The 16,141-nt window shown below is 43.6% G+C and overlaps 1 protein-coding gene across 4 annotated transcripts in view; it reads right to left on the bottom strand.

Moving 5' to 3' along the window:
• SMARCC1 (SWI/SNF related BAF chromatin remodeling complex subunit C1) overlaps positions 1 to 16,141 on the bottom strand; it is a gene marked incomplete at both ends in the record, with an annotated part of 93,870 nt that overhangs the window by 13,529 nt on the left and 64,200 nt on the right. For 3 of the 4 annotated variants that reach the window (XM_080715655.1, XM_080715654.1, XM_080715653.1), the window contains one exon: positions 8,739 to 8,873. The exons of the other annotated variant lie outside the window; for it this stretch is intronic. In XM_080715655.1, the coding sequence (XP_080571781.1) occupies positions 8,739 to 8,873 (135 nt within the window). The remainder of the gene's footprint in view (positions 1 to 8,738; positions 8,874 to 16,141) is intronic. 4 annotated transcript variants of the gene reach the window in all.

Below are 16,141 nucleotides of genomic sequence, written 5' to 3' on the forward strand. Positions count from 1 at the left end.
AATGGCAGATAGAAGCCGGGCATGGTGGCGCATTTTTGTAAACTCAGTACATGGGAGGCTAAGACAGGAAGATCGTGGGTTCACGGTCAGCCTCAGCTACTTAATGAGGCCCTCTGCAACTTACTGAGACCTTATTTCAAAATAAGGAATGAAAAATAGGGCTGGGGGTGTAGCTTTGGGGATAGAATGCTCCTGGAATCAATTCCTGGTTAAACACACACACACACACACACACACACACACACACACACACACACACACACACACACACACAGAAAGTAGGTAAAAGAAAGTAATTAGGGCCGGGTGTGGTGGCGCATGCTTGTAATCCCCATGCTTGGGAGGCAGAGATATAGGAGGATCGCACAGGTTCAAAGCCAGCCTTCTCTGGCTTAAGAGACCCTGTTTCCAAAGAAATGTATAAAATAGGTCTGGGAGGGTAGCCCGGAGAAAGAAGGGTTTCCAGGAACCCCAGTACCACACCCTCCCCCCCAAAAGTAAGTAATCAGGAAATTTAGAAGGGCACATGATTAAATACATAAACACACACCTAAAAGAGAAATCAGTTTAAACCTAAAGCTCTAATATGGGAAGAACAGGTCCCGGAGGTGAAAGAGATGCCCAGGCAACAGGCTCCCCGATGGCTCTAAAGGAGGCCATCTCTACTCGGAAGCAAAAGCAGTGGAGTTATGGCCGCCACCTAGCCTCACTATGCAAAGAACACACTTGTCTTATTCTGGAATGGAATACAGTTGAAAACTGAATTCACTCTTTTGTGTGTATGTGTGCATAAAACTGGGGATCATACCCAGGGGCCGTCTATCTCTGAGCTACACCTCTAGTCCTGTTTTTTATTTTGAAATAGGGTCTCACTGAATTGCTGAGACTGGTCTCAAACCTGTGATCCTCCTGTTTCAGCCTCCTAAGTACTGGGATTATAGGCATGCATCACCACTCCCAACTATTATCTGAATATTTTGATATTATACATTTCATTTCTTTTTGTGGTACTGGGGATGGAACTCAGGGGTTTCTATCTCCAAGCCACACCCCCCCCAGGTCTATTTTTATTCTTTATTTTGATACAGGGTCTCGTTAAGTATCTGAGGCTGTCTGCGAACCACGATCCTCCTGTCTTGGCCTCCCAAATGCTGGAATTACAAGTGTGTGCCACCGTTTCCGGCTTATACATTATATTTTGTGTAATTTTTTTTTTTTTTTTTTGCGGGTCTGGGGTTGGAACTCAGGGCTTTGAGCTACACCCTCTGCCCTATTTTTTATTCTTTATTTTGAAACCGAGTCTCACTGAGTTGCAGGGCCTCATTAAGTAGCTCAGGCTGTCCAGGAACCCCAATCCTCCTGCCTCAGCTTCCCGAATGCTGGGATTACAAGCATGCGCCACCACGCCCAGCGATAAAAAAAATTGAAAGCTCCCCAAGTTTCTTCTGCTATAGACACCCTCATTTTATTCTCTGCCATCTCCATTTCCTAGGACTATGAATAAAGGTGCAAAAGTTAAAATGAACAATGTAAGTACTCATGTCACTTTCTTCACAACTCCAAACCTGGCTCCGGGAGCCCAGTTTCACAGAAGACTGCTTGCGGCCCTGTTCTGAGGCCGCTCTGCCCACAGCACTCAAACACTGCCTTCCTCTCCCCCTGCGCTCCTACTGCGTGTGTGTGTACAAAGCAGCCGTGTCTAAGGGAGCCCCACAACAGAGCACTTTTCAACACTCAGCCACCAAGACAGACACAGCTGCAAGTGCAGCTGAAGTGCACACAAAGCTCTCCTCCAGCTCCCGTTTACAGTGTGCAGGGAGGAGGGGTGGGAAAGAGGAAACGTAGTGGGGCTCATAAAGCACCACACTGCCAGGGACTGCAGGACCAGCCCCGACTGCAGCGCCAACCACCTGGCCTCGGAGCTGAAGCAACTAAGCTACCACACCTTCCCTTTCAGTGCTGGAGACACTGCCGGAGAAAAATCAAGCCTCAGCAGACATACTCATTCCTCACTACAACTGCTATTTGGGTGCAGCAGTGCATGCCTTATAATTCCAGTCCTTCCTTGAGGCTGAGACAGGAGGACTGCAGGTTCGCAGACAGCCTCAGCTACTTAGGCCCTTTGCAACTCAGTGAGACCCTGTTTCAAAATAAAGAATAAAGCTGGGCATGGTCGCATATACTTGTAATCCCAGCATTTGGAAGGCTGAGACAGGAGGATCGTAGTTTGAAGACAGTCCCAGTTACTTAGTGAGGCCCTTTGCAACTCAGTGAGATCCTGTTTCAAAATAAAGAATAAATAAATAAATAAATAAATAAATAAATAAATAAATAAATAGGGCTAGTGGTAGAATGTCCCTAGCTTCAATCCCCAGCACTGAAAAAAAGAAAAAAAGAAAAAAAGAAAAAAAAAGGAAGGAAGAGAAATAAAATAGGGTTGGAGGTATAGCTCCACCTTAGAATGTTCCTGGATCCAGTTTTCAGTGCCACAAAAACCTCCCAAACAAACAAAACACTTCACACAACTGCCTTTTCCCACTTAGATATATGCTTTGACGGCACAAGCTCAAAAGAACCTGTGTTATCATTTTGATGGTTGTTTTGTTCTTGTTGCAACATGCTTTAGAAGTGAACCTGCAACTGGGCACAGTGGCCCATGCTTGTAATCCCAACATTTGGGAGCCTGAGACAGGAGGATCATGGTTCTCAGACAGCTTCAGCTACTTAGTGAGCCCCCCCCCCCCCTTTTTGCGGTACCGAGCATGGAACCTCCAAGTTACACCTCCAGTCCTATTTTTTTTTTGGGGGTGGGTTGGGGGATGGAACCCAGGGGCATTAGACCTACGGGCTACACCCCTTGCCCTATTTTTTATTCTTTATTTTGAAACCAAGTCTCACTGAGTTGCAGAGGGCCTATGTAGCTGAGGCCATCTGCGAACCACAATCTTCCAGTCTCAGTCCCCCAAATCCAACCCTATTTTTTATTCTTTATTTTCAAACAGGGCCTAAGTATCTGAGGCTGTCTTTGAACAGCAATCCTCCTGTCTCAGCCTCCTAAATGCTGGGATTACAAGAGTGCGCCACCACGCCTGGCTCCAATTATTTATTTATTTATTTGGTACTGACGGGGGAACCCAGTGGACTTTTCTATCTCTGGGCTATATTCCCAGACCTATTTTTTAAAATTCTTTATTTGAAAACAGGGTGGCTTCGAACCTGTTTGACCTTCTTGTCTCAGCCTCCCAAGTGCTGAAATTACAAGCGTGTGCCACTATGCCCAGCTTTTTTATTTATTTATTTTGAAACAGGGTCTCACTAAGTAGCTGACGCTGGCTATGAACCCAGATCCTTCCACCTCAGCCTCCCAAGTACTGGGATTACAGCTTGTGCCACCACAACCAGCTTCTTTTTCTTTTTGTGGTACTGGAAATTGAACTGAGGAGCACTCACTCCACCACTGAGACACCTCCACCTCCTCCAGCCGATTTTATCGTGAAACAGGGTCTTGTAAAGTTAAGGTGCCTGGGCTGGCCTTCAACCTGTGATCCTCCTGTCTTGGCCTTCCACATACTGGATTAAGTATGTGCCACTACAATCGGCTGGATATGGTACTGTAATGGTGCATATATCCAATTTATATGACAGGCAGCCCAGACATGAATTACTATAAATATGTAGAAAGTTAAATACAATTCATTTGGGATATTATAAAATTCACTGTTCTCCCTTTCCTTCCTCTTAAGAGTTCAACAAATCTTTCCAAACCTGCTTCCTAATTTTGAGGCTATCCTGTTAGCTCCATCTTCAAAATCTATTCAAAACTTGGCCACTTTTCATTTCCATGGGCAACAAGTCATGAGCACCTCACATGGAACACCCAAGAGCCTCTTCAGCCCGACCTCGCCACTGTGTAATTTATACTCAACACTAGAGCAGAGAGATCTACGCTAGACTGCAAGGAGAGCATGCCAGTCTTCCACTCAAACATTTTTCTTTTTTCAGCTCTGAGGATCAAATCCAAGGCCTTGCATAGAGCATGTGCATCTCTACTGAGCTACAACCTCGGCCCTCAGCCTTCAGAGAAGGGCAGGAGGCCTCTGAAGGCTCACAGGGATGCGTGTGCAGTGACTTCACTGTGCCGACTCCTCTGTGCTGCTGGCTCCCTATATCTGAGGGCGTGCTCCCATCTTGGGCCTCTCCACAGGCAGTTCCCATCACCGTTTCTTAGCAAGGACCAATGTGACGATACACTTGCACCTGAAATCTCTCCATCCCATTCCCATTCCTCTCAGACCCAGCACAGAACGCACATATATATGGATGTATCTACACAAAGCACCTATGTGTAACCTCCACACAACCTTGTAACTTTCTCAACCCTTTTGTTATTCCCAGTTATTCAAGTTCCATCAAGCACAGAGTTTTGGGTTTTATAAAACATTGTACACAAAGCTGGGTAGTGGGGTGGTGGGGAACATGCCTATAATCTCATTACCTGGGAGCCTGAGACAGGAGAATCACAGGCTCGAAGCCAGCCTAAGCAATTTAGCGAGGCCCTTCACATCTTAGCAAGGTCGTTTCAAAATAAAACTAAAATAGAGCTGGGGATGTAGCTCAGAAGTAGAAATTGCCTAGATTCAACTCCCAGACCCACAAAAACAAAACAACAAAAATGAAGGAACAATCTATGTTATCCCATTATTCTGGACTCAACAGGGAGATCAAAAGCAATTGGTACTTCCTTGCTCATGATTTTCTTAATAGTTTTTGTTAAGTGAAATCAGAAAATCTGTATAAAGTGCTTTAGCATACTGAGTGATCTACTATATGTTCATGATGCTGAAATCAGCTTAAAAATATTAAAAATTTCATAGTAAGGCTGAGACAGAAGGATCACAGGTTTGAGGCCAGCTTCAGGAACTTTCAGAGGTGAGAGTGCTGGCATACCCTTGTAATCTCAGTACTTGGGAGGCTGAGACAGGAGGATCACAGGTTTGAGGACAGCATCAGCAAACAGTGAGCTCTTGTCAACCTAGAAAGATCCTGTTTCAAAATAAAAATAAATAGGGCTGGAGCTGTACCTTGGAGGTAGATTGCCCCTGTATTCAAACATTAGCACTAACAAAAATGGGAAAAAAAAGAGCTGGGCGTGGTGGTGCATGCTTGTAATTCCAGCACTCGGAGGCTGAGACTGGAGGATCGTGGTTCATGGACAGCCTCAGCTACTCAGCTACTTAGTGAGGCCCTTTGTAACTTGGTGAGACCCTGTTTCAAAATAAAGAATAAATAAATAGGGCTGGGAGTGTAACTCGGAGGTAGAATGCCCCTTGGTTTTATCCCCAATACCACACACGCACGCACGCAAGGGAAAAAATAGAAGAGAGAAAAAGTGAAAGAAAAAAAGAAAAAAGAAAGAAAAAAAAGAGAAAAAGAAAGAAAGACTATGGTAAATTACCTGAAGACCAGCTTGGATTAAATACTAAACAAAGTTGAACAAACACCAAGAGACTCTTAAAGAATCACACTTCTGGAATGACTTCTCCCTCTCTCTTTTTTTTGGTACTGGGGACTAAACCCTGGGGCATTCACCACCAAGATATATCAACAATCTTTTTTCTTTTTTGTGGTACTGAGGATGGAACCCAGAGGCCTTCTACCTCAGGGCTACATGCCCAGCCCTATTTTTATTTTTTACTTGGAAACATAGAGTCTCACTCAGTGCAGAGGGCCTCATTTAATTACAGAAGCTGACGTTGAACCCTGCGATTCTCTTGTTTCAACCTACCAAGTATTGGGATTACAAGCCAAGTGCTACCGACCACATGTGGCCTCCACAACCTTATTTTATTTTTTTGTGGTACTGGAGACTCAATCCAGGGGCATTTTACCTTTGAGCTATACCCCCATCCCTATTTTATTTTGAAACAGTCTCTCTATTGGTGAAAGTTTCACTACTTGCTGAGGCTGTCCTCCAACCAGCAATTCTCCTATCTCAGCCTCCCAAGTATTGGGATTACAGGGTGGGGTACTGCACCTGACTATTGTAGATTTAAAAAATCTAAATAGCCAGCAAGATGGCACACACCTGTAATCCCAGCATTCAGGAGGCTGAGATCAGAGGATCTGGGTTCGCTGATAGCCTCAGCTACATGGTGAGGCCCTTCACAACTCAGTGAGACCCTGTTTCAAAATAAAGAATAAAAAATAGGGCAGGGGGTGTAGCTCAGAGGTAGAATGCCCCTGGGTTCCCTACCCAGACCTGAAAAAAAAAAAAAAATAAAACAAACTCCTGTGAGCTTCATCTGTTTTCCAAAACACTGCCTTAAATAACTAACATCCCTCTGATTTTAAGTTTCTTACTTTTGGTGGCACCCTTTCTCATTTCTCTCATATTTGCACTCTCATAATTTTGGTTTTGTTTGGACCACACCCTTGCAACCCCAGCACTTGAGAGGCTGAGACAGGAGGATTGCAGGTTCAAAGTCAGCCTTAGTAACTTAGTGATACCTTGTTTAAAAATTTTAGAAATATGCTTTCATTGGTACACTGTAGACTCACATCTTAATGTAATCTTGTTATCAGTGACATGCATCCACATGGCAGTTGGTAGGCTCCCCCTCCTTCCCATTCTCCCCTTCCCAATAGAGAGTGCTAGACTGTCATCGCTATTTTCACATATGTACACATAGTTGATGGTAGTAATTAACAAGCCGCACTCTTTTCCCCTCCTCTTCCCTTAGGCGGCATTCTTGGCTCCACTAAGGTTTCTCCTAAATTATCTGGAGTCCCTCTAGTATCTCTATTACTCCCTAGCTTCCACACATTAGAGAAAACATACCTCTTCACTTTGGGACTGGCCAATCTCACTTTACATGTTCTCCAAGTCCCTCCATTTTCTTGCAAATGACCTAACTTTGTTCCTTTCTATGGCTGAGTAGAATTCCATGCGTGTATATCCAATAATTTTGTAATCAATTCATCTATCAATGGACACCTAGTTTGATTCCATAATTTGGCTATTGTGCATTGTGCTTCTAAGAACAAGGGTATACATATATTACTTTAGTTCTGATTTCGGTCCCTTTGGAAAGATATCCAGGAGTGGTATAGCCAGATTATATGGTGGATTCATTTCTAGTTTTCTTTTCTTTCTTTCTTTTTTCCTGGTTTCATTAGGTTTTATTCAATCCCAAAGACAGAGCCTGAGAAATTTTTGTTGGATGGTAGTGGGCAAGTTCGTAAGTGGATTTATAAGTTTTTTTTCCTTTTTCTTTTTTATTTATTTATTTATTTTTATTGGTGCATTGTAATCATATATCACATTGGAATACAAGACTTGAGAGGATATATAAGCACAAATCATCCAATTAGCCCTCATCCAGTCCCCATCCCATTCCCACCCCCTCCCTTGTTTGTTTGGTGATTAACTTTGATACATTTGTTTATGTACCTCCTGCTTTTTAAAGAGGCTCCATCCTCCCCTATTCCATACCCTCTGATTGGTCACCTTAGTTGCTTCACTATAGGGTCCTTTCTATAGCTCGACCTCTTCCTGTTGCCCCTTTCCTCCTAGTTTTTGCCAATTAGAGGAGGCATCTGATTTTTATTTTCTGCAATATCTCTGTGCATGTCACGTTGCAAGTACCGATCCCACTCTTGATGGCCCCAGTAGTGGCCTGGCTACCCGGTGGACTGATCTAGATTTCGCTAGCTCAAGCAGTGGCCTTGCCTCATGGGAGGCCCCGATTCTGGTCTCGCTGGCCCCGACGCCAGCCTAACCCCTCAGCTGGCTCCGATCCTGGCCTCAGAGGCCCCAGTAGCGGCCTTGCCTCCTGTCAGGCTCTGATGCCGGCCTCAGAGGCCCCAGCACCAGCCTTGCCTCACGACAGGCTCTGATCCCGGCCACACTGGCCCTAGCACCGGCCTAACCCCTCGGCAGGCTCCGATCCCGGCCTCAGAGGCCCCAGTAGCGGCCTTGCCTCCTGTCAGGCTCCGATTTCAGCCGTTGCTGAGAAATCTCTATTTTATTTTTTTCAGTACTGAAGATGGAACCAGGGGCATTCTACCTCTGAGCTACACTCACAGCCCCCCACCCTTTTTTGGGTGGTACTGGGGATGGAACCCCTCTACCTCCGGGCTACACTCCCAGACCTATTTTATATTTTTATTTGGAAACACACTCTCTTAAGCCAGCAAGGCTGGCTTCGGACCTGTGCGATCCTCCTGTCTCCGCCTCCCAAGCGCGGGGATTACAAGCATGCGCCACCACGCCTGGCCAACAGCCCTATTTTTTTAATCTTTATTTTGAAACAGGGTCACACTAAGTTGCAAAGAGCCTCACTAAATTGCTGAAGTTGGCTGCAAACCTGTGATCCTCCCGTTTTGGCCTCCCAATTACTAGGATTACAAGCATGCGCCACCACGCCAAATTTATTTTTTATTTTATAACAGTCTCATTAAATTGTGGAGGGCCTTGGTAAGTTGCTGAGGCTGGCTATGAGCCTGTGATTCTTGTCTCAGCCTCCCAATACTATGATTACAGATGTATGCCACCATGCCTGGCTGAGGTTATAATTTAATATCACAGGTCTAACATCTAAGAGTTGTAAAAGCTAAGATTCAGATAATTAGTTTCAGAAAGTGAGCAGAGTTCCCTTTGTTTTTGTTTTATCTAATTTACAGTTTTGAAAGTCAAAGTTTAGTTGTCAAAACACCACTATGAAATTCCATTGACTTACAGCCTCTTTCTCTCTGTCCATGATAGTTTCCAACTCCTCGAAATGTCGAAGTTTGATCTCTAGTTTCTTCATTTGTGTCTCAACTAGAAGAGCTACAAGGGACTTGATCTTTCTTTCTTCCACGGCAGCCAGGTGCTAAGGAAAAAAAAAAAAAAATCAAATCATTTAGGTAAATACTTGCTTAAAAAAATGTAGGAAAATGCAGAAGTTGCTATTTGATGTAGGAATTCTGTAACTGAGAATGTGCCTTAGATATCCACTTAACTAATCAGGTTATAGGTCAATAAAGTTTTTGAATTATTAAAAAAAAAAAAAGAAAAGTAGATATCCACTTAATATACCTCTACCAAACCTATGTTTGAATTAAAAGTTGTTAATTCCTGGTCCTAAAGAGGTAACTCAAACCCATACCCGTTTTATTCAGAGATACAGATATCTGGAGATTTATTTAGGAAATAAGAAATACATATTCAAGGGAGAATGCAGGTTACCTGCAAAATGAGAGAGTTGCTTTAGGGGTACGTGACTGGTTTATTTTTGGTACTAAGGACTGAAACCAGGAAATTCTACCTCTGAATTGCACCCCTTTCCCATTTTATTTTTTGTTCTGTTCTTTATTTTGAAACAGGGTCTCAGTAAGTTGCAGAGGGTCTCATTAAGTAGCTGAGTCTGGCTGTGAACTTGTGATCTTCTTGTCTCAGTCTCCCAAGTACTGAGATTATAAGCATGCACTACCACGCCCAGCTAAACACTTATTTTAAAGAAAAACTCTTGCATTTGAGAGGATGAGAGGAGGATTCGGGTTTGAGGCCAGCCGCAGCTACTACTTGTTAAGACATACACATTTCTTACTACATGGAGGGAAAAGGAGTCACAATTGTTAGCTAGGTGCAGCAATGCATGCCTTATAATTCCAGTCCTTGAGGCTGATATAGGAGGATTTCAGGTTCGCAGACAGCCTCAGCTACTTAGAGAGGTCCTCTGCAATTCAGTGAGACCCCGTTTCAAAATAAAAAATAAATCTGGGCATGGTGATGCATGCTTGTAATCCCAGCATTTGGGAGGCTGAGACAGGAGGATCCTAGTTCAAAGACAGCCCCAGCTACTTAGTGAGGCCCTTTGCAACTCAGTGAGATGCTGTTTCAAAATAAAGAATAAAAAATAGGACTGTGGGTGTATCTCAGAGGTAGAATGCCCTTGGGTTCCACCCCCAGTACTGCCAAAAGAAAAAAAAAAAAGAAAAAAAAAAAAAAAAAACAAAAACAGAAAATCACTAACAGGGCATAATCCTGGGTTATGCTGGATCACAGGTTTGAGGACAGCCTCAGCTAATAGTGAAACTCTCTTCAAACTAGTGGTACCCTGTTTCCAAATAAGAAAATAAAATTGGGTTGGAGGTGTACCTCTGAGACAGAATACTGGTTCAATTCCCAGTAACACACAGATGCACACACAAACACAAATATACTCACACACACAAAATGAAAATCTCTCTCACGGTTATCTCCTCTTATCAAAGGGCTTTCCCAATACTCTGATAGGCCAAAAGCAGGAGAAAGGTGGCCTTTGGCCATTTATTTTTGCTGTGCCAACAGTTCTATGCTGTAAGAAGACCAAGCACTCAGACCAAGAGTTGCCTTCTCACGGAGGATGTGGCAGGACTGTGATGGCTGCTGCTCCAGCTGGTCTACCCATCCTGGCCTACAGGTCATGTAGCTCTGAGGTAGAATGCCCCTGGGTTCCATCTCTAGTACCACAGGGGTGGGGGTGGGAAGCTTAGAAGACCCAAGGACACATTGGGCCTTGGCCTGTGCCACAGAAGACATATGGAATGTGGGTAATGATTGATGAGAAGAAAGTAGTAATGTTGTTGAAAACCAGTTAAGGTGAGCTGTGCATGGTGGCGCACGCTTGTAATCCCGGCATTTGGGAGATTGAGACAGGATGACTGTGGTTTGCTGATAGCCTCAGCTACTTAATGAGACCCTCCCTCTGCAACTCAGTGAGACCCTGTTTCAAAATAAAGAATAAAAATAGGGCTGGGGGTGTAGCTTGGAGGTAGAATGCCCCAGGGTTCCATCCCCAGTACAAAAAAAGGAGGGGGGTTTAAAATGAAATTTACATAGCACAAGGATTCTAATCAGTAGAACAGAAGCAGTCTGTATTTAGTCATGTATAGTACAGATAAAAGCAAACAAGGCTACTTGTAGGCAAAATAGCCAAATAGGCCACTTTTCCTACTGACTTGTTTCCATGGAATTACCGAGATATGTAATCAATGCTTAATATGCTTAGTGTGAAACAATTTTAAGCAACACCTACCTGCTGTCAAAGGCTTGTGACTCAAAAACACAGTGTGAAGTTTTCTTTCTCAAGATGAAATTTGAGAAGTAAACAAATGATGATACATTACTGAGGAAAGTGGAGCTGGAGTGGCTTGTGAATAAATATGTGTGCTTGTAAGGTATGATCTCTGCACCCTGAGTAGACCAGGTGAGGATGTTCTAGGTTCTGGAGTCACTAGTTCTAGAAGCAGCTTTGGGCACTTCCTTTCCTCGGAGCTGGAAGCCCGTGGTGGAAGGGACTCAGGGCACCTCGGCAATGGTGCTTCTGCTCACTCATATCCTCCTTTAGCAGGGGAACCACCAGCCCTTGTGTAGGCACGATGCAAAAGTGGACATGTCCGCAAAGAATGTCTTCTATAGCAAGAATGGGGAGAAGCCAGAAAGCATGCCACCTCCTGTGTGTAGGAGCTTGATCTAGAACCTCTAATTACCACTCCATGTCAGATGGTGAAAACAAAAAAATCTTAATAACAAAGCTGTTTATAGACAGAACAAAATGAGAATAAGTGAAACTTGGATCGGTTAGATGTTATACTAATTACAATAATTCAACTGCAGTCCTCACCCTTTGATTACCATATAGCACAAAAAATGAGTATGTGCTGTGAAATATATCAGGCCCAGCTGTAAGTGGCACTCAACAGCTCAACTGTGCCAAGCCATATATCATAAGAATCTGTCCTATTTCAGAGTTCAGAGGTGGACACAGATGTTTTAAGAATGAAAATACAAGCAAGGCATGCTGACATATGCCTATAATCCTAGTACATGAGAGGCCGAGACAGAAGGACTGCAGGTTCGAAGACAGCCTCAGCAATTTAGTAAGACTTTTAGCAACCCAGTGAAACCCTTTTCAAAACAAAAAACCTTGCCAGGCATGGTGGCGCATGCTTGTAATCTCAGCGCTTGGGAGGTCAAGAGACAGAAGGACTGCAAAGGTTTGAAGCCAGCTTCAGCTACTTAGTGAGCCTCTCAGCAACTTAGTGAGACTCTGTTTCCAAATAAAATATGAAATAGGTCTGGGAGTATAGCCTGAAGGTAGAAAGGCGCCTGGGTGGTTCTGCCCCCAGTACCACACACAGAGGCAAAAAAAAAAAAAAAAAAAAAAAAAAAAAAAAATCTAATTAAGCCTTGATGGTAGTCACTCCAATAGACAGACATTCCAGGAGAGACTGGAGGATTGCGGTTCACAGACTGCCTCAGATACTTAGTGAGACCCTGTTTCAAAAATAATGAATAAAAAATATGGCAGGGGGTATAGCTCAGAGGTCAAATGCTCTTGGGTTCCATCCCCAGACCTGAAAAATAAATAATAAATAAGATAAATAAAAAGGAGCCAGGCATAGTATCACATGCCAGTAATCCCAGTACTTGGGAGAAGACAGTACAATCTTCCTGAGACATGAGGATTGCAGGTTTGAATTCAGCCTCAGGAATTTAGTGAGACTCAGCAACTTAGTAAGAATCTGTTAAAAAAAAAAAAAAAAAAAACTTGCCAGGCATGGTGGTACACACTTGCAATCCCAGCACGTGAAAGGCTGACAAAAAAAATAAAATAGGTCTGGGGGCATAGCCCAGAGGTAGAAGGCCCCTGGGTTCTATCCTCAGTCACACACACACACACACACACACACACAACACACACACACACACAAATAGGGGTAGGGGTATAGTTCAGAGGTGGAATGCTTCTGGGTTCCATCACCAGTACCACACACACATATACTAAATTAACTTAAAAATTAAATTAGCCGGGTGTAGTGGCTCACACTTGTAATCCCAGCATTTGGGAGGCTGAGACTGGAAGCTCGCGGTTCACAGACAGCCTCAGCTACTCAGTGACGCTCTCTGCAACTTAAATGAGACCCTATTTCAAAATAAAGAATAAAAAATAGGGCAGGGGGTGTAGCTAGGAGGTCAAATGCCCCTGGGTTCTATCCCCAGACCTGCAAAAACAAAATTAAAATAAAAAGTTCTTGGGGGTAGGGGTTAAAATAAACTGGGCATGGTGGTGCATGCTGGTAATCCTAGTACATGGGAGGCTGAGGTAGAAAAATTTCAGGTGTGCGACCAGCCTCAGCAACTCGTGAGGCCCTCTGTAACTTAATGAGACCATTTCCAATATAAAGAATAAAAAATAGGGCTGTAGGTGTAGCTTGGCAATAGAATGGTCCTGGGTTCAATTCCCAGGACCCCCCCTCTCCAAGTATATAAATATAACATTTCAGCATACACATCTTTGTGCCCAAAGTTGAACATATGAAGTTATGAAGCCCAAAAAACCCACCATGAAATATTCATGAAGCTTTTTAAGGTAGCCAATCAGTTTAGTTGCTTCTCAGGCAGTATACTGTAAAACCATAGAACACTGGTATAAAGGGAAAAGAGGAAGGAAGAGGGAAGAACTCTGGCCTGTAAGAGAAGAGTGTCCAGAAGTGCTAAGCTGGAGATTCTGTTTAGCACGATGGCCAAGAATTAAAGCAGTACACGGAGGACAGGTTAAAAAAGGGGGCTTGAGAAACAAAGGTTTTTATCACAAAAGAATTCTTAGTTCCCCACTGAAGTATTTGAAATTTATTTATTTATTTATTTATTTATTTATTTATTTATTTATTTATTTTTTGCGGGTTTGGGAATGGAACCCAGGGGCATTCGACCTCCGAGCTACACCCCCTGCCCTATTTTTTATTCTTTATTTTGAAACCGGGTCTCACTGAGTTGCAGAGGGCCTCACTAAGTAGCTGAGGCTGTCCGCGAACCGGGATCTTCCAGGTCTCAGCCTCCCGAATGCTGGGATTACAAGTGAATGCTGGGATTACAAGCGTGCGCCACCAGGCCCGGCTGAAGTATTTGAAATTTAAATCTCAAGAGACAGGCACATATTAAATAAAGTAATTCTTCAATGGTAATTCATATTTAAAAAAGATTAATTTCCTTTTTAAAGATTCCTGATCACAGCTGGGCGTGATGGCGCATGCTTCTAATCCCAATATTTGGGAGGCTGAGACAGGAGGATCGCACAGGTTTGAAGCCAGCCTCAGATAGTGAGTGAGGCTCTCAGCAACTTAGTGAGATGCTGTTTCTAAATTAAATATATAAAAAAAAAAATAGGCCTGGGAGTGTAGCCCGGAGGAAGAAGGCCCCTAAGTGGTTACATCCCCAGTACCACACACATACACCAAAAAAGTGAAAAAGATACCTGTTCACTGTAAAGGATTCCATTTATATGAAGTTAAAAAAAAAAAAAAAAAAAAAAAAAAAAAAAAAAAAAAGCCAGACATGGTGGTTCATGCTTGTAATCCCAGTATTTGGGATGCTGAGAAAGTAAGATCTGAGTTTGTGCCGGGTGTGGTGGCGCATGCTTGTAATCCCCGTACTTGGGAGGCTGAGATAGGAGGATTGCGCAGGTTCGGAGCCAGCCTCAGCTGCTTAGTGAGGCTCTCTCAGTAACTTAGTGAGACCCTGTTTCAAAAAAAATATTAAAAAATGGGTCTGGGAGTATAGCCCAGAGGTAGAAAGCCTCTGGGTTCCACCCCCAGTACCACCAAAAAAGATCTGAGTTTGTGGCCAGCCTCAGCTACTTAGGCCTTTTGCAACTCAGTGAGACCCTGTTTCAAAAATAAAGAATAAAAAATAGGGCTGAGGGTGTAGCTTGAAGGTAGAATGCCCCTGGGTTTCATCCCCAGCAACACATATACACATAAAAAATAATAAATAAATACAGCTGATTGTGGTGGCGCCTATTTGTAATCCCAGTACTTGGAGGCTGAGACAGGAGAATCCAGGTTCATAGCCAGCCTCAGCTACTTAGTGAGGCCCTCTGCAACTCAGTGAGACCCAGTTTCAAGAATAAATAATAGGGCTGGGGGATGTAGCTCGGAGATCGAATGCCCCTGGGTTCCACCCCCAGACATGGGGGGGAAAAAAAAAATTAGGCTAGGGGTACATCTTGGATGTAGAATGCCCCCAGGTTCAATCCTCAGTACCAAAAAAGAGGAAAAAAAAAAAAAAAAAAAAAAGGAGAAAATATGAAGGGTGGTCGCATTATACTTAAAGTCAGTGCTGTTTACATATGTGGGCTCAGTGTGTCAAAATTTAACTGGTCTGTATGTGTATCTGTCCACTTAATAAAATGAAAAGTTAAATAAATAAAATTTTAAAATATTATTTTGCTGTAGAACTAGCATGAGATGGCAGAAATAGGCAAAAGATCAACGGAGGTAACCTATTACAATGAAGGGGGTATTAGTAGATAACATGGAAAGCCACTGATAGATCTGGTGGCAGAACAACCAGGGACAACTGAAGAACCAGAGCAATCAAAAAAGATGACCTGAGCACTGGGCACGGTAGCGCAGGATTGTAATCCCCGTGCTTGGGAGGCAGACATAGGAGGATTGCGCTGGCTTAAGAGACCCTGTTTCCAAATAAAAATATAAAAATAGGTCTGGGAGTATAGCCCAGAGGTAGAAGGGCTTCCAGGAACCCCAGTACCACCACCACCAAAAAAAAAAAAAAAAGATGACCTGAAAGCCAGGTGTAGTGGCATACACCTGTAACCCCAGTCCTTGGGAGGCTGAGACAGGAGGACTGCAGTTTCGAAGATAGCCCCAGCAACTTAGTGAGGTTGTCAACAACCTAGCGAGACCTTGTTTCAAAACATAAAGACTGTGGTGTATGTACTTGGAGTTAGAGTGGTCCTGGGTTCAATCCCTAGTGCCAAACAAGGAGGGTTTAAAATAAATGGACAAAGAAAAAAGAAAATCACTTGAGATTGCAGGCTTGAAGACTTGGGAATGGAAGGCAGGCTTTGCAGCATCTAACTCGTTTGTAAAATGCAATAACGTGCCCCAGGACCATTTCTACAATCTTCAAGACCTCTGATGAGGACGATGAAGGAGTGCCCAAATGTCCTAATGTGGCACTGACTCAGGAAGATGTGTCTGATGAAGGAGCAAAGTGAAAGCACACGACACAGCACAGAACACAGGAGTGAGCTAACAGGCCACACCCAGCAGCAGTTACCTCTGGAAGACAATGGCAAGCACGACAGTACAG

The sequence above is a fragment of the Muscardinus avellanarius genome (assembly GCF_963383645.1).
Source record: "Muscardinus avellanarius genome assembly, chromosome: 18".
NCBI classification, from domain to species: Eukaryota; Metazoa; Chordata; class Mammalia; order Rodentia; family Gliridae; genus Muscardinus; species Muscardinus avellanarius.